General features: G+C 46.3%; 1 protein-coding gene across 1 annotated transcript in view; it reads right to left on the bottom strand.

The window, feature by feature from the left end:
- The window catches only part of Mthfd1l (methylenetetrahydrofolate dehydrogenase (NADP+ dependent) 1 like), a 192652-nt gene that overhangs the window by 7072 nt on the left and 160557 nt on the right, over positions 1-25023 (bottom strand). The window contains exon 27 of the mRNA XM_015996812.3: positions 5-125. Coding sequence (XP_015852298.1) covers positions 36-125 — 90 coding nt within the window. The 3' untranslated portion in view covers positions 5-35. The remainder of the gene's footprint in view (positions 1-4; positions 126-25023) is intronic.

The following is a 25023-nucleotide window of genomic DNA, read 5'->3' as shown; positions in this document are numbered from 1 at the left end:
CCACCTGGCTCAGGTCCTGAGCGAGTGTCGTTCCATCAGAACAAGCCTTTAACTTGCTCTGTTTCTGTGTCAAGGTCTATATCGTAAAAGCAGGGCCGAGTGGGCAGTCCTGGCATCGTGCTCATCTGGAAGAGAAGACAAAACATCGCTCGTGACAAAGTCCACCGAGTGATTAATCACGGCACAGTTCACTTGAAGACAGAAACCAACCATACAATTCACGACAGCCCATATTGCATTAGGTTATGGACGTAGGCAGCCCTGTTGGTTTGTGTCCCGTGTCGTCCCCCCCCATCCCCCCCCCTGCTGTGGGACGGTCTGTATGTCAAATTGCTCTCATTGGTCAATAAATAAAACACTGATTGGCCAGTGGCCAGGCAGGAAGTAGGTGGGACAAGGAGAGAGGAGAATTGTGGGAAGCAGAAGGCTGAGGCGGAGAGACACTGCAGCCGCCGCCATGACCAGCAGCATGTGAAGACGCTGGTAAGCCACCAGCCACGTGGCAAGGTATAGATTTATAGAAATGGTTAATTTAAGATAAAAGAACAGTTAGCAAGAAGCCTGCCACGGCCATACAGTTTGTAAGCAATATAAGTCTCTGTGTTTACTTGGTTGGGTCTGAGCGGCTGTGGGACTGGCGGGTGAGAAAGATTTGTCCTGACTGTGGGCCAGGCAGGAAAACTCTAGCTACCCCCCCCCGCCCGCCCCCGCTCAGCCTTCACTCTGCAAGGAAACCGACCAAATATAGAAAGCACACGTCACCTCCACGGAAATGTAGCCCATTCACCCTCCCTTGTGGTCTCCCATAGGATGCAGTAACCACCAGTGACTTCCAAAGCTTCTCTTCTGAGTCAGATTTGCATACAGAACCTGAGACCAGCCCCTCTGGCTGGGGTTGGCATTGCCTCCTCCCCCCCAAGCACGACGAAGAAGCAAAAAGCCCGTGGGTGCAGTGCAAACCCCTCCCTCAGATACCTGGCATCTGGCTTCCCTTCCAACATGAACTCCTGTGTTGAGTGACGCTTTGCGCTGGGTATAGAGCTGAGTGCGTTACTCATTTTTTTTTTCCTCTTAGTAACCCCCACAAGAGGCATCTCTACTATTTCCATGGCACATGGGGAAGGGCAGTGAGATCCAGAGAGGGGGAAGTTACATGTCCAAGGTTGCATGGGTGATAGGCACCCCACAACCTTTGGACTTGGCTTGTTATGTTACACATTTCCGTATCACTGCCCCGGAATGACACTGTGTATTTTACAGATGACAGACAGCTTTATCCAGGTTCCAGCACCTTGCTTTCTCCTCATTTGATTGATTTTGGTGGGGTGGGGGTGAGGAGTGCTGTGGCCTGTTTTTTTTTTTCCCGCCAAATACGATCTCACATAGCTCAGGGTGACCTTGAACTCCTGACCTTCCTGTGACTTATCTCCCAAGTCCTCAGATCACAGGCAGGGGCCACCCTGTCTGGTAAGATGAGAGGATATTAAGTTCCAAAGGTAAGTGCTGGTGGGCACGGCTAGCTCGGGGCAGAGCCTGGTTCTTCACGGCTTTGGTGAGTGAGACCTTCAGCACTGTCACCTTGTCCCCTGCCGCAGAAGGACCTGGTGTACCAAGAGAGCAGGCAGGTACCCCGCTAACACACTGTTCCCAGGATGAGAGGATTCGGGATTTCCTGCTGGGCTGTAACAGGCACACGCCTTCCAACTGCATCCATGCATGCATCCCTGCATGCATCCATCCATCCGGCAGAGGTGAGATCTGGTTTCGGGCTCTTTTGAGGCCATCTAGCCTGTCCCTGTCCCCAGCACTCTTCATCACTGTCTCCACGCAGTGATGGGTCAGCACTCACTCTCCTGCTTCCGCCCATCCCTCCTCAGTTCTTTGCAGACCACCACACAAGGTGGTGCAGTTCTCACCCCCCTGCTCCCCTCTCTCACACCCGACCTTCTGTTTAGGGACTCTTCTCACTCAGCCAGGGCCGCAGAGCAGCAGCGCCCTAGGAGCCTGATGGAAATGCAAAGCCATAGACCTGTTGGGTGGGTGCCTGGGACCACAGCAAGTCCCCAGGGGACACAGACACATACCGTGACTTGGAAACTGTGTCTCACATGGTGCCCACAGTCCCTCTTTGTTTCCTATCAGCTCATAAGAGGTTAACATCTCAGTGCTATCTCCTGTTTATCTGCTGCCCAGCCAACTCCCCCCCCCCCCCAAACCTCACTGACCACCCTCTGCTCTGCTGGCCCTGGAGTGTGGCAGTGGGGAGACTGAGGCAGAGCAAGGAGAAGGCACACCAGTGTGGTGCTAGCTGGTCCGAGACACCGTTGCTACCTACATAGGACTATAGCACGGTGTCTCACGGGCCCCGATTTGTCACACACAAGTGGGCTATCCCATTCCGGATCTCAAACAGTGAACTGAGTGTAAGCTCTGGCATCTGACTTAGTGGCTGGGGACCTGCTGTACTATAAAGCTTACCTTCTTAAAAGGCAGGCAGGCTCCTAGCATGTTGCTCTGGTTACTATTGTGTTCCTCTACCGACAGAAGGAGGCCATGGAAAGAAAGCCATGCTTACTGTTTGTGCTGGGACCGCAAGCATGTTTCATTCACATATGTCTGCAGGCGTCTGGGCCTCAATGCACAAAGGGTTCCAATAGTAACTTCTCTGTAGAGCACACTCTGAACTCACACCCGAGGCACTCCGTGGCACTCGCAGAAGGTGCCTCTGTGGTCTGGGTGGGGCTCCAGATTCGGAGTCGACACTAGGCCAGCTGAAGAAAGGATGGGTCATGTTGGCCACAGTGACACTGCTCTGTCTCTGGGTCCAAGGCATCACTTGCATGGAGGTACCCGCGAAGACTCGATGGTAGTTTTTCCTGAGGCTGCCACTCTACCGACTAACAGCGGGCAAAGCTTAGAGTCACTCAAGGTGACGAAACTTGAGAAAACCCTTTAGAGGAAGTGCATTCGGGGCCATGTGACAAAGCTACCAATCACAGAGTCCAAGTAAATGAGAGAACCTCTCATCACCTCCTGCTTGTTAAGGTGCTACTTCTTTTTTTTTTTTTTTTGGTTTTTCTAGACAGGGTTTCTCTGTGTAGCTTTGCGCCTTTTCCTGGAACTCACTTGGTAGCCCAGGCTGGCCTCGAACTCACAGAGATCCGCCTGGCTCTGCCTCCCGAGTGCTGGGATTAAAGGCATGTGCCACCACCGCCCGGCACGTGCTACTTCTATAAACCGGACCATTTCCCTCCCCACAGGCACTTTCAGATGATGGAGGACCAAGACCTTCAAAGGCAGGATGTCAGCCTGTGGGTCCTAGAGTCAGAGGTATGGGTGGCCACGTGTCTTCTGGTCATTCCAATTCTGACACAATGTTGGGACCAAAAAACTAGCCAAGATATTAAGCGACAGGAAGTGAGAGCTGTCTGTCTTCCCCTTTCCGCCAGTTCGCTGAAGTGGGAGAGACAGGGGCGGAATGGCACGGATCCCACATTCCTTTTTCCAGCGATGCAGTAATCACTTCTGAGAACTGAGACGACTCATTTGGGATAAGGGACAGCAGACAAGAAACCACAGGGTCTGGAGAGTGAGAGACGCCCAGACCTGTGAATAAACAGCCGTGTTCACGCTTCCCTGGCTGAGGAAGCACAACATGGAGGATTTCTGTTACCCAGACCGTGCACACTCGCACCAAGGCCTCCACCCGTCACAAGCCGCCCCCAGAGTGCGGCTCCCAGACCAGACTCCAGAAAGCACCACAGAGGAAAGAAAGAAAAAAATGAGAAGCTCCTGGGAATTGACCTCTGGCCACAGGCCCGGGGTCAGTGGGGCTCTGTGTTAACTGTGTGCTCCCGCTTAAAATAACCAAGGAGACACTAAATCTACATTTTTGTCATGTCACATTAATGGGCTCTTGTGCCAAGGCTGAAAAAAGCTTTTTGTCTTCATGACCCTGATTTTAACAACAGCTAATCTCCCAGATCTTTCTTGACCATGAGAAACCACACTTTCTACCAACAATGTTTAGAAATGTACGCTAGGGCTGACGGGATGACTCGGTGGGGCTCACCGCTAAGCCTGAGGAGCTGGGTAACTCAAAGATGTCTAGACCTCCGGTTCCCGGGGATCTGATGCCCTCTTCTGGCCTCCGTGAGCACCAAGCATGCATGTGGTGCATAGTCATACATGTAGACAAAATGTAACACATAAAGTTAATGTCTAAGACTGGTGTTAACAGCCAGGCATGGTGATGGATACCTTTAATCCCAGCACTTGGGAGGCAGAGGCAGGCAGGTTTCTGTGAGTTTGGGGCCAGCCTGGTCTACAGAGTGAGTTCCAGGACAACCAGGACCACCTTTACAAAGATCATCTTTAGAAAGAAGACAGCATGGAGTCACAATACCCTCTGACTGTGAAACATGAACATTTGTATGGATAGAATAAGTGCCCAGATCTCCCCTGCTACTCAAATGTGGATTATCGCTACCCATTTGAAGTCTGCAAACAGCTCTCATCTGCATGACATCACTGAAGAATTACCTACCTATTCAGTGAAAAATTATCTGGGCTGGGGATGGGACTCAGTGGCAGAGTGCTGACCTAGCATACTTGAGGCCCCGGGTTTGACCCTCTCACCTCCCCCAAGCACACATGCACACAACATCTTTGGGAAGCTGAAGGAATTATAGTTATAGCTGGAATGTCACCTTGCTAAGTCTAGAGCAGGGGTTCTCAACCTGTGGGTCATGACCCCTTTGGGGGTGCCGTATCAGATATCCTGCATATCAGATATTTATATTACGATTCATAACAGTAGCAAGATTGCAGTTAGAAAGTAGCAATGAAATAATCTTATGGTTGGAGGGGGGGGGGTCACCACAACATGAGGAACTGTATTAAAGGGTTGCAGCGTTAGGAAGGATGAGAATCACTGTTCTAGAGGGTTAGCAAAACTCAAGGAAGAGAGTTCTAAGACAAGGCCTTAGCTAGCTAACTGGTCCTTCATGGCTCCCATGCTCTGTTCTATTCATTCTATTCCCCGAGAGACACACAGAGATCACTAGTTCATAGGTGTGGAACCATTTACATGTGGCTCTTCAGATGTCCCCTGGGTCACTATAGAGAGCCTATTCGTCTTGGCCCATGTCACCCTCACCATCGTTCCTGATTCCTCAGCAGCCCTGAGTAGTTGGAGGCTGACAGTCTTTCCTCCACCCCTATACAGATGCAGAGATAGATGCAGGGATGCTCAGGGCAGTTGTGCCATGCTCTTGGTACCGATCAGGAGGATCTGCAAGGACCTCGGTTCTAGGTGGGTCAGCAGTCTGAGAGGGGCCGGTAACTGTGGGAACCGGGTCAGGACTTCTGCTTCACAGAGAGAGGCATGGCCCTTGGGCAGCTAGCTCACCGGGCCCTCATCAGTCATCGGTAAGAACAGCGTGGCAATGTCTACACTATGGACTCTGTTTTGAAATGAAAATGAGATAAAGTAAGAAGAGACTCCAGTCAGGCATCCAGGACCCAGTACTCACTTTGTTGTTTAATCATTACCTGTGAAATAAGCAATGAGCAGCCAGGGAGAGCCCAGCAGGTGGAAAGGCATCTGCTTTGCTGTGATGGCCTGATGGCCTGCGTTTTATCCCTGGACCGTGTAAAGGTAGGAGAGACATGGCTTCTTCAGGCTGTGCTCTGACCTTCACGTGTGTGCCATGACGTGTGTGTGATCCCCCCTCTCTCTTTCCTTCCCCTCCTTCCTCCACCCCCCTCACACAGACACACTCTCACTTACACACACATACACATATACACACAAATAACAATAAATTAAATAGAAAAAAAAATAAGACTGTTACTTATGGCAAGACAGAAACAGGAAATGCAAAAGGAAATCTGATCTAGGACTGTATTTCTTTTACAGAGACAAGCAGGAATTATTAGGTTTGAGATATTTCCCTAATTTTTCTTGCATTACTGGTTATCTTAAAGTCACTCTCAGCAGAGGGTGTGGCTCAACTCCATACCCCTCCTCCTGCCCCTCCCAAGCCCGACAGAGTTTCTCTGTGCAGCCCTGGCTGTTCTGGAACTCACTCTGTAGACCAGGCTGACCTTGAACTCACAAAGATCCGCCAGTCTCTGCCTCTTGAATGCTAGGATTAAAGGCGTGTGCCACCACCTCCCAGCTCCAACTCCATACTTTTATAGTCTCTAGTCACCACAGTCAAATCCAAGCCAACCTCAAGAGCCAAGATGCAAAATATTCAAGCCAATGAGGGCAGCTCTGATCAACCCAGAGCCCTACAGAAACATTAACTATAAACCAGAATGAAGCATGATCCCAAACTGAGCTCCAGTGTTGACATAGAGACTGCTGTACGCAGGACCAGCAGAGCTGCATGGATCAAAAACGCCTCTGTCCACCTCTCCACGCTTGCGGGTCTCTCCTGCCATTGGGCACCATACCCACCCACCGGCCATTTGGTCTGCAGGTGGCACACCCTGAGACTGTCCGTGAGCGCCAGTGAAACAAACGGATTTAATAACAGGTTCCTGCGGAGCGGAGCTCCTCCCCCGAACATTAACAGAGACCTTGGTCACTGAATGACCGTCCTGGGAGGGGAGGGAGGAGAAGGAGCTGGAAGGAAGGGTGGGGTGATGGGCACTGTTTCCGCTAGGAAGTTTACTGTTTTTTTCCCTCCTGCTGCGCTGAACTCAGGGCCTCACACATGCCAGGCAAGCACTGTACCAGGGAGTCACATCTGACCAGTTTAACATTTCTTTCTTGCTTTCCTTCCTTGTCCTTCCTCCAGACTGCTGCAAAGCTCCCCCTTGGAGATTAAAAGCTACAAAGTGTGCGGAGGGATGTCCTATGCTCTTGGAATCTTCCTGGATGCTGTTCTTGGAGCTGGGGGGTGGGGTTTATGTGGAAGCCCGGTGGAGAGGAGGAGCAGGGGGAGGGGTGGGAGGCCTTAGACCATGTCTACCAACTGGAAGCTTGGCTAGCCAACACTTGATGGATCAGGGGACCACCTACAGTCCATCTTACCTGGGAAAGATGATGGAGGTCTGCACCGCTCTGGAGCCTTTATTTCAGGACACTATTCTGAGTCTAGAACTGACTCTCTCTCTCTCTCTCTCTCTCTCTCTCTCTCTCTCTCTCTCTCTCTCTCTCCCTCACCTACCCACCCATCCATCCAATCCATCCCATCCATCCCATCCATCCCATCCATCCATCCGTCCGTCCGTCCGTCCGTCCGTCCATCCATCCATCCGTCCGTCCACGTAGCTTTATTATTATTATTATTATTATTATTATTATTTTGGTTTTTCGAGACAGGGTTTCTCTGTGTAGCTTTGCGCCTTTCCTGGAGCTCACTTGGTAGCCCAGGTTGGCCTCGAACTCACGAGATCCGCCTGGCTCTGCCTCCCGAGTGCTGGGATTAAAGGCGTGTGCCACCAACGCCCGGCTCCATGTAGCTTTAATAGACAGGATCTTACTGTCTAGCCCTGGCTAGCTTTGAGCTCACAATCTTCCTGCCTCAGCCTCCTCAATACGGAAATACAGCCGTGTTTTGTTTTTGTTTTTGTTTTTTTTAATCACGTTCAGCCCTTCTATGCCACAGGGAGAATGCCAACATATTTTCCTCCCTATTTTAACTTTTCCCAAATCCTGGGCTAAAAAACATCTCAGTGTGTTACTTGCATAAACAGAACATTGCTTCCTATTTTAAGGGCACATACGGGATAAGGTGGGGGATGATACTGCCTGGGGATGTGCTCTCTCTCCTACTATGTATGTATGTATGTGTATATGTGTGTGTATGTATGTATGTATGTATGTATGTATGTATGTATGTATGTGTATATGTGTGTATGTATGTATGTATGTATGTATGTATGTATGTATGTATGTATGCGTGTATGCAGTGTGCCATGGCACACATGTGGAAGGCAGAGAACAACTTGCAGGGATCAATTCTCTTCTTCCATTACATGGGTTTTGGGCACCAAACTTGGGTCATCAGGCTTGGTGGCAAGAGCCTTTACCCATGGTACTATCTGTCCCAATCCTCCCAACTTTAACTGGCTTCCTTGATACTCACAATACTGCTGGGGACACATTATGAGACCACCTCTCTCTGGGTGGATGCCAGAGGGAGACAATAGGGAAAACGGAGGACCAACTCTATTTAACCCAGGCACAAATCGAGACTCCCGTTTTTGCTCACATATGCAACATTTTTAAAAATAAGGAGAGGGGCTAGGAGTGTAGTTGACTGGCACAGCTCATATTTATGCATGAAGACCAGGGTTCAATCCTTAGCACTAAGCAGGGAGAAGAGAAGAAACAGGAAGGGAACAAGACGATCAACCCTTTTTCTTTCAAATTTAATTTTTGCCAAAATGATTCATGTATTTGGCTTAAAAGCCTACATCACTCCCAAAGGCTTATTATAAAAAAATTATGTGCTGCCTACCCCAAGAGCACTGCTGCTCCCAAGAGGAAGACACCATTAACTCTTCTTGGCTGTTCCCTTCTAGGATGGTTTGAATAAAAATGGCACCATAGGGCTCTTAGGGAGTGGCATTACTTGAAAGGATTAGGACATGGTGGTCTTGATGGAGTAGGTACAGCCTTGTTGGAGGAATTGTGTCAGTGGGGTCGGACTTTGAGGTTCCAGAAGCTCAAGCCAGGCCCAGTGGCTCACTCTCTCTTCCTGCTGCCCGCTGATCCAGATGTAGAACTCTTGGCTCCTTCTCCAGCACCATATCTGCCTGCATGTTGCCATGTTTCCCACCACTGTGATAATGGACTAAATCTCTGAAACTGTAAACCAGCCATAATCAAATGATTTTCTTTATAAGAGTTGCCATGGTCATGGTGTCTCTTCACAGCAACAGAAACCCTAAGATACTGTCCTCTTCCTCCGTTTACACAGCCTTACAGATTCAGGTTTTGTCTACGAGCATTCTAATGTAGATATGGAGGATTGAGCGCTCTATATTCCCCATGTCTGGCCTCTTGAGTCTGTAACTACAGAACTACCTTAGGTCAGGCTGGATTAGGATTATGTAAACATGCACAGCAAGACCATCTCTATATATGACGTTTTCTGAGAGGGCTAAGGTCTGCCTGCCCAACACTGTTCTGTGTGTATACTATGTGCCTGCAGAGATGTCCACTTCAGGTTTCTTCCTCTCCACCTTACTTTCTGAAACAGGGTCTCTCACCACACCTGCAGCATGATGATCAGGTTAGCCTGGCTGGCCAGGGATCAATTCCTCGTCTCTCTGCTTCCTCAGTGCTTAGATTCAGCTCCTGCTCTGCTTTAATGTTTAGTGCCAGGGAGCTAAATTCAGGTCTCACTGAGTCATCGCTCCAGGCCTCTAACTCATCTCTTAATGCATTCAAGAAAAAGATTAATTTTCTCTGGTGCCAGCCTTCTGGCACCATTGTCCTAGAGGGTTATTAAAACAAACCCCACAGTGGGCTCTTCCTGTTTCATAATCAATAGAACCTTTCTGCTGTCTGGGTTTCCATTTCCTTGACCCAGATTGTACTGGACACACCCACGATGACCCTGGTCGACCCCAGTCTTTACTCATTGGTAAAACAGCTCCTCTAGCAGCATCCTGAAGGCCGCGGGGCTTACATTAATGATTAGTACACTGATAGATAGCTTGGCTGGGCACAGAGATATAGGTAAGTATTTTGTTCTGAGTGTGAAGACAATGCTCTCCTGTAGTCTAGCCTCCTCATCGCTGTTAAGAGGTCCATGTTACTAGAACTCTGGATCCATTGTGCACAAATCATTTTTCATTTTCCTGTAATTAATAGTTTTAGGACTCTCTCCAAGCAGTGTGCTTTTGTACTTAGTGAGAAGGTAGACTGGGGAGAGTCTATGAATTCATCTTGGTAACCGCTTTGATCAGAAACACAATTCTGGGGAGGATTATTTCTTTCGTAATTTTACCTCTTCCCTTCTGGTTTCAACTGCCTATCTGGAATTTTAATTGTTTGAATGTTAAGTTTCCTAGCTTGTTCCTCACTAATAATGGAATTTTTGTAGCAAGGTCATGCACTGTATGTAGCTTAGGCTGACCTTGAACACAGAGTAATCCTCCTTCCTAAGCCTCCTGAGTGCTTCCTGCAATTTGTTTGCAAACCCAACTGCATTATTCCCAGTTTTACTGGGCAAACTTGACTTGTAATAAAGTGCATACATCCAAATATAAAGCTAAGGTAGACCGCTGTATAAACAAACTGTTATGGGCCTGAAGATTCAGTTCGGTGGTAGAGTACTTGCTTAGCATGTACAAGACCTTAGGTTTGAGTCCCAGTACACAAAACAGAACAAGCAGCTGCACTGAATACTTGTACACAGGTCTTCATATGGGCATATAATATACCTTATTTGTTTTAAAAGTAAATATTACAGATGAAATGGTCATATGGTAGGTATATATTCAAGTTTTATTTTGCTTTGCCTTCTTTTCAATGCTGGGGACTGAACCTAGAGTCTCATACAGGTCAGGCAATAACAATACCTCTGAGTGACATGCCATCCCTCATCTACTTGCTTAATTAAAAAAAAAAAAAAAGAGCCTACTAACTGTCTTCCAGGTGGCTTATACTACTACAAATTCCTATCAGCAGAGTCTGGAAGTCCCACTTTCCACATCCTCACCAGCACTTGGTATAATGAATCTTTTTAAACTTTAGACCTTCTTGTTGACTGGTGGATCTCTGTGAGATCAAGGCCAGCCAGGAGGTATAATATTAACTTCTACAAAGAGAGACCTTGTTATAAAAAAAAAACCAAACAAACAACCAAAATAAATTTTTTTTTTTTAGATATTCTCATAGCTATGTAGTAGAATCCTCTGTGGTTATGATTTGTATTTCTTTAACTACTACTACTAATAGTGAGTGTTTTAATGTGGAAAACCCAGGGAGCATGGGGAGACACTAAAGCTTGACACCATGTGGCAGGGTTTGAGTCCCCAGCCATGGGTGAAGATGCAGCCCCAGTTGCAGTGAAGGCTTTGATATTTTGGAGATGCCAGGACCAGTCACTGTCCATCAAGGACAGCGGAGGTGTGGAGTAGAGTTGGCCGGACTTATCAGATAAACCGTGCATGTTGCAGACAGCAGAGCCAGAAAAGTGGAGCTGCCCAGGAGACCTTGAGTGAGTCCCACATGTTGGAAAGAGAGCTACAAGTTTGGAACTACACTATTGGGTTTTGGTTTTATATAACTGATTATTTTAATGCCCTGGTTTTTCTCATTTGGAGTAAGAAGATGTTTAGTTTGTTTTTCATTTTACATGGATCCTTGTTAAAGAGGTTTTAGATACTTTAAAGATACGCCAAACTTTTAAAGTGGTTGAATTTTTGAAAGACTGTGGGCATTCAAAGTTATACTATGTTTTATATTGTAATATTTACATGCTATCTTGAGGATAAACAAGAAAGGAAAAAGTATGGTTTAAAAGTGATTTTTGTAGCCGGGCGGTGGTGGCGCACGCCTTTAATCCCAGCACTCGGGAGGCAGAGCCAGGCGGATCTCTGTGAGTTCGAGGCCAGCCTGGGCTACCAAGTGAGTTCTAGGAAAGGCGCAAAGCTACACAGAGAAACCCTGTCTCGAAAAAACCAAAAAAAAAAAAAAAAAAAAAAAAAAAAAAAAAAAAAAAAAGTGATTTTTGTGTGTGTGTCAAGTTAACAAGGGATGGATTTATGACAACTAATCTTGGTTGTCAACTTGACACAAATGAAGAATCACCTAAGAGAAGGAAGCCTCAAATGAAGAATTGCCCAGATTGGACTAGTCTGTGGCCACATCTGAGAGGCATTTTCATAATTGATTATTGATGCAGGATGGTCCAACACTCTTTAGGAGGTGCCATTCCTAGGCAGGTTGGCCTGGGATGTGTAAGAAGGACAGCTGGCCAGGCGGTGGTGGCACTTGTCTTTAATCCCAGCACTCGGGAGGCAGAGGCAGGTGGATGTCTGTAAGTTCGAGGCTAGCCTGGTCTGGAAAGCGAGTTCCAGAAAAGGCTTCAAAAGCTACACAGAGAAAGCTTGCTGTGAACAACAACAATAACAACAACAACAAAACCAAAACCAAAACCAACAAAAAGAGAGAGCTGAGCAAAGCAGAGGGAGCGAGTCGGTAAGCAGTGTTCTCCACGGTCTTTGTCTCAGCTCTTGCCTTGTCTTCTCTCAATGACTGACTGTGACGTGGAAATAGAAGCTAAAATAAGCCCTTTGTTGCCAAAGTTGCTTAAAGCCACCACAAGGGAGCGGAGAGATGGCTCACTGGCTACATGTACCTGTTGCTCTTTCAGAAAACCAAGGTTAGATTCCCAACAGGACACAGTGGCCAACAGCCATAGGTAACTCCACTTCCAGGGGATCCTGCACCTTCTTCTAGCCTCCACAGGTACCAGACACGAAAGTGGCACCCAAGAGATACATGCAGGCAAAATACCATATACATAAAAATAAAATAAAATAAAATAAAAAGTTGAAAAGCTCTATTGTTGGGGGTGGTGGGCTGGCAGGCCTGGCCTACAAAGCCTAGTCTTCACAGAGAAATCCTGTCTCCAAAAACAACAGACAAGAGCACCATCAATAGGAAATCAGACAACCATTTCAAAAAAATTATCTCTGCATTGAGTTTTAGACGTCCCTTTCATTCCAGAGTATACATTCTTATGGGGCAGATGACTGGTAAGTCCATGCTCTCACTGGAGCTTACTTGATTTCCAAATACTTGGAGATTCCCCAGATGTCTTTCAGTCTTGACTTCTCATTTAATTCCATTTCAGTTACTGAACAAACTTGGTGTGATCTGAATCCTTTAAAATTTATTGAGACCAGTTTTGTGGCCCAGAACACAGCCAATCTTGGCAAATGTTCTCCGTACATTTGCAAAGAATTTGTGCTCAGCTCCTGCTGGGTGGAGTGTTCTAGAGATGCCAATTAGGTCAAGTGCAATTATAGTATTATTCAAGCCTTCTACATCTTCATTGCTTTTAGTCTATTTGTTCCGAGAGGGGTTTAAACAGTTCTGACTCTACTTGTGGATTTGCCTGTTTTCCCTCGAGGCTCCCCTCCCCTTCATGTACGTTGAACATTTTATTTTATCTACAAACACAAGATTATTATGTCAATTGATGAAACTGCTACTTTAATTTTAAAAAATATTTTTGTATTGTGCGTCTGATTTGTGCACATGGATGGTGTCTGAATGTGTGTGTGTGTGTGTGTGTGTGCGTGTGTGCGCGCACATGCATGTAACACCTCAGGTGTTGGTCCTCACCTCCCACCTTCCTTGAGACACGTTGCTGGTCACCACTGTGTGAGCCAGGACAGCTGGCCCACAAGCCTCTGGAGAGTCTCCACTTTCCAATGCTCACTGTCGGAGCATTGAGATTACAGGCATGCACTGTGTCTGGCTTTAAATGAGTTTTGGGGATTTGAACTAAGACCCTCACACTTGTGCGGCCAATGCTTCATCCACGGAGCCATTGCCCTCAGCCTCTCCTTCTAAGTTGAAGACCCACTGAAGTCTCCGTTCACTGCTTTGCTGCCCTGGAGTTCTACAGCTCTGGCTGCTTTTTGGTTAGTATTAATGTTCCCCCATCACCCTTTTTTAGATTTAACCCACACGGGCCTCTCCTCACTGGCCGTTTCTTTCTCCATGGTTTCAGTTACCCACGGCAAACATGGCTAGAAATGACAGTGCAATATGGTGAGATCTGTTGAGAGAGTCCACATTTGTGTAACTTCAAATAGTTTTTTTTATATGTTCACGTGTTTTACTTCAATGTACGTTTGTGCATCACATCTGTGCCTGGTGCCCGTGGGGTCCAAAAGAGAGCATCAGGTTCCTTAGCACTAGAGTCAGAGACAGTTGTGAGCCACCACAGGGTGCTAGGAATTGAACCTGGGTCCCCTGCAAGAGCAGCCAGTGCTCTGAACTGCTGTTATTAATGCCTTTGTCTACTAGTTCTAACATCTGTAAAATTCATGGGTTAATTTTGATTGGCTTTCTTCGTCATATGGCATGTTCCTATTTCTTTTTGCACTTCGTAATTTTGGATTGGATGCTGTTTTTATGTCTGTTCATTGGTAAGTTAAATCGTGTGTGTGTGTGTGTGTGTGTGTGTGTGTGTGTGTGTGTGTGTGTGTGAGAGAGAGAGAGAGAGAGAGAGAGAGAGAGAGAGAGAGAGAGAGAGAGAGAGAGAGAGAGAGAGAGAGCGCCAGAGGACAAACTGTGGGAGTTTGTCTTCTCCTTGTACCATGTGGGTCCCAGGGGTTAAATTCAGGCTGCGAGGCTCGTCTCTAGGCTACTTCCCCGGAGAAGCCATCTCACGGGCCCAGATACATAGCCTTCTACTCTGTTCCGGGACAGTCAAGTTATTTTAGTTACTCCAGCACAGGTTGGCTTTTTTGGGTTTTGCTTTTAATCTCTGTTAGGGAGAACTCGAGTTGTGTTTAGTCTGGGATTAATTTTATCCTAGCACTAAGGCAAGACTTTTTAATATTTTGACAGTTTCGTCCTTTTTCTGCCTTTATATGTGGTTCCTTTAACTTTTCTGGGTGACCCCTTGCCCAGGTAGTTTTTCCATGTGTGTGCTGATCACACCGTCTTGAATGTTATAGGAAGGCCCTCTGCGAACGGCAGTTTTCCTCTCGGATGCTAGCTGCTTGGTTGCCCTGGAGGGACACCCTCTCTATGTCTTCAGTGAGGGGACGGGCTGAGCTTCCATTCTCTGTGTTCCTCTCCTTACACACTAGCCTGGAACCTTTTTCTAGACAACAGCCAGGACCGTTAGCTCTGGGGCCCTCCTTGCTGGCATCCTACTTCTTGGGGTTCTACCCAGCTGACACCCAGTGTCTTGAGTATCATTTTTCATAACTTCTTTCAGCTTTCCAGTTGTTTCAAGGGGAGTCTCAATTCAAACCTGTAACTCCATCTTCCCCAGCATGCAATGTACCCTGAAGAGTGTTATTTCTCATTAAGCGAGATAATATTGTCTTACAAATGTGCGTGTAAATTTTATAAGTTCACAGAGCCTTTCAAGTTAACTATAATTCCACCCACTAATTAGAGAGCAATGTTATAAGAAACATGATATACTGGGGAATTCGATTTTAAGATAAGGATCCCAAGAACAAAATTACATTAATAAGCTTCACTATGCAACACCCAACTAACACATAAAACAAACACAAGAAAAGCAATCTTCTCCCATAAAATGTTTATAATACTTAGAACAGGGCACAAGAGAGTCTGCTCGTAAAATGTAGCTTAATATAATATGTATGCTTTAAGAAAACAAAACTTAGGGTCAGGTGTGGTAGCATGCACCTTTAATCCTAGCACTCAGGAAGTAGAGGCAAGTGGATCTTTGTGAGTTCAAGGTCAGCCTGGTCTGTATAGTGAGGTCCAGGCTAGCCAGGGCTACACAGTAAGACCCTGTCTCAAAAAACAAAATGAAACAAAACCTCTAAAAACAATTTGTAGGATGAACAGGCAATAAGATTACACACATTTCCTATCTGGGTAATACACTGAAAAATAACAGTTAATACACATACTACTACTACTAAGATTCTTCAGTGCCTGTAATTTTCTGCATTTCTCTCTCTCCCTCCCTTTCTTCCTTCTGTCCTTCCTCCTTTGTCCTTTGTGATTTTTTTGAGACAGGGTTTCTCTGGCTGTCCTGGAACTCTTTGGGTAAACCAGGCTGGCCTTGAACTCACAGAGATCCACTTGCCTCTGCCTCCGAGTGCTGGGATTTAAGGCATGTGCCACCACCGCCGCCGAGCAATTTTCTACATTTCTTAAACAAAATGCATGTCCTCTTAACTTTGAGTTTGTTTTCTTTCTTTCTTTTTTAACAGGTTGGCTCTTTCATTGCTTTGCCACTGACACAAGAACTATCAAGATCAACGTGCCTCCTCCTGCTGCCCTCTCCACGACCCTGGTGAATGCCAGCTTCCCATGATGGCACATTCTCAAATAAACATGGCTCAGGCATCTGAGTAATTCTCTGGCATGCTGACGCAGAGGGATACCATCAATCCGTTAGCTGTTTTCCTCCAGAAATCAGGCTGGGAAAGCTGGAGTTTCCCTGATATATATACACGGCACAGATGACCCACACAAATACACTTTATAGCAGGGACCATTCCCTTAGCATTCCTCCTGTCACGGCTTGGGATGGCGGTGAAGTGGCATCCAGTTTCAACTAACACCACGTCACCTGAACTGTCTTCGCCTCCTCCCAACCCCCACCGGTCATTTCACTCCCCGGAAGGTAACATTCTGTACACCGACAGCAAATCAGATGCCTGGATTAACATTTCATTTCCAAGCATGCCTACTAAGTGTGGCAAGAGTCGATTGCATTCCCTGTCCCATTTTAGAGCATAGAGAAGGTGACAAAGAACAGCTTTTAGAATTCTCTGAATAAACTGCGATTGGCTGCAGGCTTCCCTGTCACTGCCGGTCTCCCTGCCCTGGAGTCAACAGGGATTCCAATGGGCAAAGGAACATGGTTGACTCTCGGCTTCAGGAAGGAGTATTGTTAGCCCCTTCTGTCTCATTCCCACAGGCACCCGGGGACGCTGGGGCCTTCTGAAGTAGTTTTACATGGTCATTTACTGAGATACAACATCACATGAATCTCTCTTTTTGAGTCAGTAAAATGAGGCCTCCATAGTTGCCTGTTTTTTTTTTTTTTTTTTTTTTTTTTTTTTTTTTTTTAACAAATAAAGGTTTGTTAGAGCAAAGGAAGTCATGGATAGATATACTGTGCAGGACTGTGTGGCTGGGTTTATACCTTCATAGTGGAGCGGAGCAGTTAGAATGCAGCGGTGTGGGTCCAAGCCTGGCCCATCAAGCTGCTCTTGGACCCTTCACAGGAAACATTTCCCAATCTGTGTTAAGAGACAGTGTTACAGACAGGAAGGTTTAAAAAAACCAAGAGAGTGGAAGAGCTTTGGACAAGTTGGTACGTAGGACCAAGGACAGAGGTTTCGATGAAAGCAACCGTAGGCCCTGCTGGGAGATGGAACACGGGTAGCATTGGGGTTTGGCTTCTCACAGGAAGGGCGCTTCCAAAGATGCCCGTGGTAAGACCAGGGCAGAGCACTGGATAATGGCAGACCCGGTTCAAGGGTGGGGAGCAGAAAAAAACAGAGTGAGTGAGAATCGACTGAGGGGAAGTCTGCGTGTGGCTTTTGCTATAAACCAACACCCAAACGTGCTTTGGCCTCCTGAGCCAGCAGTGAGGGCAAGAGAGGAGAGGGTGCGGGAGAGAAAGATGGGGGAGAAGACAGAGAGGAAGGAACAAAAGAGACAGAGAGGAAAGGGAAGGAGAAAGAGAGGAAGAGGGAGAGGGAAGAGAGAGTAGGGGGAAGACAAGGAGAGAGAAGAAAAGAGAGAGGGGGAGGGGAGAAGGAAGGAGAGGCCTCATTAAAATCGTCTTTTTTTTTTTTTTTCATAACTAGATTTGGGCCACATATGACTGTAGCTGCTTCAGAATAAAGCCAGCTAAAAATCCACGAGGTCGAGGTGGCTGAACTCAGATGAAGTAAACACTACATTCTATTCCTCTGCCCCGGGACCCGCTTTCCCTGGCCTCCCAGCCTGAATTCCTCATCTTTCACCAAGACCGCCCCAAATTATGATTGATGTGAAGGCTGCAATAAAATGATACCATAGTTTCAGTTCTTTCCAAAAATTTAATGAAATCAGGAAAGCTGGCTCAAGTCCACAGGGTTGGAATCAAAGCTTGAGACCACGACCATTGCTTCAAAGACACGTAGATGAGTTCAAAGGAAATACAGCTGCAGACAAGTATTGATACTGTCTTTACAGAGACCGATGACCCTTCCAGTGAATGGACCCTTGTTGACAATGCCAAGTGTGGGCAAAATGATAATATTCTTGCCAATTTGAGAAAGTTTGAATTTTCTGACTTTTCTATACTGTCTTGGGATATGGGGTTAAGTTAAAATGTTTATGCGATTTTTATCAAGCTTAAGCAATTTCTATTAAGTTAGCTTTTGAAAAATGATTGGGCGATACGCTCTGAATACTTAGAGACTCTTTTGGGATTAGTGGGTGGAAACATGAAAAAGCCAAGAGATTTCAGAAAAAAAAGAAGGGAGGTCAGGGAGTGAGCTGAGAAACATATGGATGTTGTAATGAAGCCCTCAGCTCAAGAGGAAGCTGACCCAAAGCAGCCCCTCGGAGCCCTGAGGAAATGCCTCAGGATTCCAAAGATCGGTAGCGTTATGAACCAAGAACAAAACGGTGAAAAACAATACTGGAAAATCCTGAGGTGTTTCCATCTCCATCTCTGATAAGATCTTGGCTCAAGTTCCTTCTGATGGGTCACCAGTCAAAAGGCATCCATGCCCTATAAAATCACAATGTGGCTTTTCTCCTCCGGTGTGGTCCAGCAGGCATGCATGCCTCTGTTACTATAGTTAGGAGGACCAGAATAAACTTTTCTTTGTCATCCATTGATTTAATCAAAACACAGGGCTGCTATCAGGTCTGCATTCTAGCTGTTATTTAGGTTTATCTAGAAGTCTCCTTTGCGACAAGGGCACCCAATCAGAGTTCTGCTATCTGGTCAAGGCTGCTCATCTTTTTTCATGTTGCTATGCCTGAGGCTAAACTTATGCAAAGGTGAGTTTCAAGTCTTCTCCACTCTTCTGGAGAGCCTCACTAGAAGTCATACCCTTTCCAATTCACCATCAGCGCTTAAGGAAACAGGAGCAAACCATAGGGTACATCAGAGTACCTTGCCTGGTATCCCCACAGCATCAGCAGGAAGGAAGGAATTAATGGCAATGCCTAGCTGGCAGGCTGCCATCATGTTCCAACTTGGGGTTACAGGGTTAACCATACAGCAATGTCCCGCCACTGGATGGTGGATCACAGATACAAAAAATGAAGATACATGTTTATGTACGTCACTATCTATCTGCATGTAAGCTTCCTATTTCATTTATTCATTCACTCACTCACTCAATCACTTACTCACTCACTCATTCATTCATTCACTCATTCTACAGTGCTAAAGACTGAATTCAGGGCCTCGTATAACCTGGCAGGCATTTTACCACTTTGTTTTGATTTTTTTTCTTTGAGATGAAATTCGAGGTATCACAGACTAGCCTCAATCCCATTGCATGCCACAGCAAGGATGTGCCCACATACGTATAATGCACACACACACACTCTCAATGTGGTGGTTTGAAAGAAAATGGCCTCCAAAGAGAGTGGCACTATTAGGAGGTGTGGCCTGTTGAAGTGGGTGTGGCCTTGGAGGAAGTGTGTCACTGTGGGGTAGACTTTGAGGTCTCTTTTGTTTATGCTTTCTCTAAGTATGACATTCAGTCTACTTCCTGTTGCCTGTATATCAACATGTAGCAGCTCCTTCTCCAGCCACCTGTCTGCCTGCATGCCGCCATGCTCCGGGTCCTGATGATAATAGACCAAACCTCTGAATCTGTAATTTTTACCTGCCACCTCATTTAAATGTTTTCCTTTATAAGAGTTTGCCATGGTCATGATGTCTCTTCACAGCACAGAAACCCTAACTAAGACACTCAATAAATAAATATTTTTTTTTAAATTAAGGGCTTTACTTTCCCAGTACTTTTCTTTGTACCAGAGTTTATCCTTACAAGTGAGGATAACCTTGGACTCCTGGCCCTCCTATATCTGCCTTCTGAGTGCTTGGATTACATGGGCTGACAGCATACCTCATTTATTCCTGAAGTTTCCAGGCTGAGAAGGTGGTACCTACTACTTATAAAAATGACTAACTGTTGCCGGGCACAGTGGCACCTTTAATCCCAGCACTCTGAGGCAGAGGCTGGGAGATCTCTGTGAGTTTGAGGCTAGCCTGGTCTACATAGCAAGTTAAAGAACAGCCAGGGCTACATAGTAGGACCCTGCCTCAAAAACAAAACAAAACAAAGCAAAACAAAACGAAATAACAAGGAAGTTTGGGGGGGGGGGAGGAAGGAAGGAAGGAGGGAGGGAGAGGGGAGGGAAGGAGGGAGAGAGGGAGGGAGATTAAATGTTTACATGTGGTTGGTTTCAGTGATGTCACCATGGTTAAGTTGCCCATGCTCCAATAAAAAACATCCTACCCATGCTCATATGAGCCACCTGAATTAAACTGAGTGTAGCGCGCACGCACGCGCGCGCGCGCGCGCACACACACACACACACACACACACACACACACAAAAAAAAAAAAAGACCTGAAAATAGGAGGGAGACAAGGCAGTAAGGGGCTGAGTGGAAGTGGAGGGGGGCAGAGAGGGCACTGGGGAGTGAAAATGAGCAAAGTACGTTCTCTATATCATCTATATATGTATGAAGTTGTCAACTACAGAAATCTAAAAAACGATGAAATGATTTACGATATTTTTTAGCTGGCTAAACTAACATCATTTGATCTCCTAGCAGTCAAATTGATAGACTCTTCACACCAAAATGGAGGACAATGATCTGTCCACACTGCTTCCATGTGCTGAACCACGAAACACAATGAACAATTGTAGGGAGTTTGTGTGCACACAAGAACAAGCTTAGGTTTGAGAGTCTCCTGTCTTAGTCAGGGTTCCCAGTGTTGTGATAAAACAGCATTAACCTGAAACAGACTCAGGCAGGAAAAGGTTTCTTTCTTTTTTCTTTTCAATTGCTAAAAATTATTAATTTATGTGTGTATGTGCACATGCATGGGGTGCCTGCAGAAGCCAAGAGAGGGCTGGACCCCACAGACCTGGAGTTCGAGGCAGTGGTGAGCCACTCAGCCTGGGTTCTGGGATTTGAACCCAGGTCCTCTGCAAGAGCAGCATGTGCTCTTAATTGCTGAGCCACCTTTCCGCCCAGAAAGGGTTTATTTCATCTTACAGGCTGTATGTAGTCCATCACCCATGGAAGTCAAACAGGGCAAGGAGTTGGAGGTGGGGGCAGATGCAGAGGCCGTGGAGGGAAGCTGCTTACTGGCTTGCTCAGCCTGCTTTATTATAGACCCCAGGATGAGCAGCTCTGAGGGGGTAGGAGGTGTGCACGAACCACAGCTGAGCCGGTCCCTCCCACATCAATTGTCAATGAAGAAAAGGCACCATAGGCCAATCTGGCAGGACCATCCTCTCAGGTTCCCTCCTCCCGGACGACTCTAGCTTGCGTCAAGTTGACATAAAAACTAGCCAGCAGACCTCTGGGTGAGGACACTTAAGTTATCAGAGAAAGCTAACTTTGCTGGCCAACCCTTTGGAGGAGCCAATGATAAAGAGCTCGTTTCTATGCTTTACTTTTAGCCAAAACATCCGCAGAGACCCTGGGGCTTGTGTTTGAAGAAGAAAATTAAGTCTCCCAGAGCAGAATCCATTTGAGCACAAAAATGCATCATGAGAAGACTCTGCTACACGTTAAGTTATGCTTCAAATGGCTTTTTAATCTCGTACTTTCTGACCACCCCTCCCCCAACTAAACAAATAGTTTTTGCTAGTGGGACATTTTTGATTTAATTCTGCAGTCCAGGAACAGCTTGAGATACAGCAGCCAATGCGGGGTTGTCCTGATCTTCCGTGACTATGGAGGCCACTCTAACTGGCACACGCGGATCACCTGCTGGTGGGTTACGGTGACGACGTCAGGCTGGGCAGACAAACAGGGCCGCCAAGGGACACTGAGTATAGATCAGCTTGCTATGGTGGAGGAGAGGCTCCTCTCTGCGAGACAATGAGTCTTAGCTGAGGTGGGCCACTGGGACAGGCATGGGGTGGGGTGGGGTGGAGGGGATGGGGGTGTGGAATGGGTGGAGCAGCGTTGAGGAAAAGGGGGACAGAAGCCACTGACCTGCCGAGAGCAGCGGCTGAGACAGGATCAACTGGGGAACTGCTGTGTTATGTGGGCCAATCTGTTCCCTCTTTTTTTTTTGTACAAGTTTGAGTCGAGTTTCTGTCATTTGAAACCACAAGAGAGTTCTGACAAACAGGTTGAGCTTCAGGCCTCACCATGCAGGAAGTAGCCCCAGCCCAGCCCAGGGCCTTTCAGTTTTGAGAAGGGGCTGTCCCTGGGCAGGCCTGCAAGGAGGCAGGATGGAGGTGAGGTAGCCTGGGACAGAGGGCTGTGCTTGAACTCTACCAGGCCCTTCGTTCAGAAAAGACAGCCTGGGCACCATCAACTGCTCCCTGAAAATAACAGCACAGAAACCAGAAAGGGAGCAAAGATTTGCTGCCTTGATAAAGGATGAACTATCATTTGTTTTAATATGAATGTGTTTTTTATAGACATGGTAGTTGATCTTTAACCAATCTTTGCTAAGCTGGAAAAAGAAAACGTCCTATCCCCAAGTTGGATCTTCCTCAGGAATTTAACCGATGTCACGAAGAGAAAGTTTCAAATTCATCACAGACGAAGTGAATTTCTTTGGAAGCAAGCTTCGTTAGAGAAACCAGAGGACTTCGGGACACAGCTCCTCAACTTGACTATTTTTGCCAAGTATTAGCCTCTTCTCATTCTGGGATTTTTTGGAGACTCTAAAACAGAATATTTTTATGGACAAACAACTTGGTTTTGTATTTTGAGAGCCTCTCCCTCTGTGTGAGGTCATCCAGGAGTGGCCTGGTCCCAGGGGAAGAATTATGACAGGGGTCTTTTCAACCTCTGACAGCACGTGCAGAAAAATATGGCCCCCTAAAATGCCTGCCATCTCCTGTAACTATAATGTGCTCTATAAAGTCCAAAATGACAACAACAAAGTCAAGATAAACACACAAAACAATAATAATAAACCCAGCAGACACAATCCAGACCTTTAGTTTTAAAGGTGTGTTTTCCAAACGCTTCGTTGACTTCCAATCAGAAAATGTAATGACAGCTGGCGCTGCATCCCATCCCCCACTCCATTCTTGACATTTGGATGTTTAATTATTCCATTCGTCTCACTGTCTAAATATATTTGCATAAGATTGCAACAGTATCAGATGGAAGCCTTCATGAGTTTGTCAATATTATTTTTGGCTAGCCTCGTGGAAAGGGAACATGTTATGCTAAAGAGCCACAAATTCAAACAGGGAAATAAACAAATCGCCCCTACATCTGCAGAAGCCATATTTATCGGGGGAAGTTGAAAAGAGAGATGGGCATTTAACAAGATTAATCGTCTCACAAAATATCCAGGCTTTCCCCGATGCTAGGCTGCATGGTATCAATTAATCACGTTTGAAAGCTGAGAGACAAAGGCTGTGTGGACGACGCATGAGGGAGCAGAGGAAGCGGACAAAGGAATAAAGACCCAAAGGGGGAATTCTCACTTTTTTAAACATATACTTCGAGACTATATGAAAGACTTGAAATTTGTTTTAAAATTTACATTCTAGTATTAAATTTGGTTGGTATATTTTTCACGCTTTCCCTGAGACACTTAGAATAATGCAAGGTGTTACCTATCATCACTAAGGGCGAGATGTGGAAGTAAATTAAAACGTAACAATAAACACATAATGTGAATCCAGTCTCTCTTTCTCTTAAACACACACGCACTCACACGCCAGTTTCACAACATTGCCCAGTCCTGTCCTTCAACTCCTGGGCTCCAGTGATCCTCCTGTCTCAGCCTCTGGAGTGGCTGAGATTATAGGTATGCATCACTGCATCTGGTTTAGAAGATCACTTTAGGTTCCCATGTTTAACTCCTGAGACCAAAGCCAGAGCTAAATTCCATGTGTTAGGTGAGATGGACATTTCAAAGAACAACTGTCATAGACTTTCTAAGCCTTCCATCCAAGGTAAGCCACCTGGAATAACATTCGAAACCTAAATAAACAAGCAGTGATGTCCCCTTTCAGACTGTCTCTCTCTGTCTCTGTCTCTGTGTGTATGCATGCACGTGGAGATCATAAGTGAAACTTGGGTATCTTTTCTCAGGATGCCATCCACCTTATTTTTTGGGGCAGTGTCTCTCATTGGCCTGGAAGTCACCAAATAAACCAGCAAGTTCCAGAGATCTGCCTGTCTGTGCCTCTTCAAGGTTGGGATTACAACTGTATGCCATCGATGGGCAATGGTGGAGCACAACCTTCATCCCAGCGCTTGGGAGGCAGAGGCAGGTGGACCTCTGTGGGTTCGAGGCCAGCCTGGTCTACAGTGTGAATTCCAGGACAGCCAGGGCTGTTGCACAGAAAAACTCTAAATAAAGACAAAACAAAGCAGAAGAAAAACAAAACAAAACAAAACGAAAACCCCAAACCAAAACAATAACCCACAAGTGTATGCCATCACACCTGGCTTTTTATACGGATTCTGGGGATCGAACTCAGGTCCTTAAGTTTGCCTTGGAAGCACTGTACCTACTGAGCTACTTCAGCTATTTCAAGTTCTACTGTATCCTTCACAGAGCGTTATGCAAACATTAATATGCTTGGTTGTTTGACCTTTTACTCTCTGTATTTAAGGGGCATTTACCCGGTTTCTGCTTTCAAAAAACACACTTCTGATATGCACGTTGGCTTCAACCATCCCATTCCTGGTCCTAGAATACAAGTAGTTGAGGGCAAAGACTTTGCTATATCACCCTTTTATTCCTTGCTGTTCACAGTACCTGGAAACACTAAAAAAAAAAAAAAAATGTTGGCTGGGCACATGAGTAAAGAAGAGTGATCTTAGTCTTCTCTCGTCCCTTGACAACCAGGTTGATTGAACAGGAACGGCCGACTTCAAAGGCTGCTTAGAAATTCCTTCCAGGTGGAAGCCTTGATGTGACCAGCTCTATTGTGAAGGTCTGAGGCTCAGGTTCTTTGAAATAGGAAACTATGCATGCAAGCCACATGGTAGAGCTGAAGCTTGGCTTACGTCATCCCCACACGATAGTCTGAAGAGGAGGTACAGGGCTGGCCTTCCCTGGGACTTCCCTGGGAGCGACTGTTGCTAGACTCCTGCCGGGGCTCCTGAGTGCTACAATCAAAGGT

This window comes from Peromyscus maniculatus, chromosome 16 (genome assembly GCF_049852395.1).
Source record: "Peromyscus maniculatus bairdii isolate BWxNUB_F1_BW_parent chromosome 16, HU_Pman_BW_mat_3.1, whole genome shotgun sequence".
In the NCBI taxonomy this organism is placed as follows: domain Eukaryota; kingdom Metazoa; phylum Chordata; class Mammalia; order Rodentia; family Cricetidae; genus Peromyscus; species Peromyscus maniculatus.
Note: the sequence above shows the minus strand (reverse complement) of the source record. Positions and strands in the feature narration are given on the sequence as shown.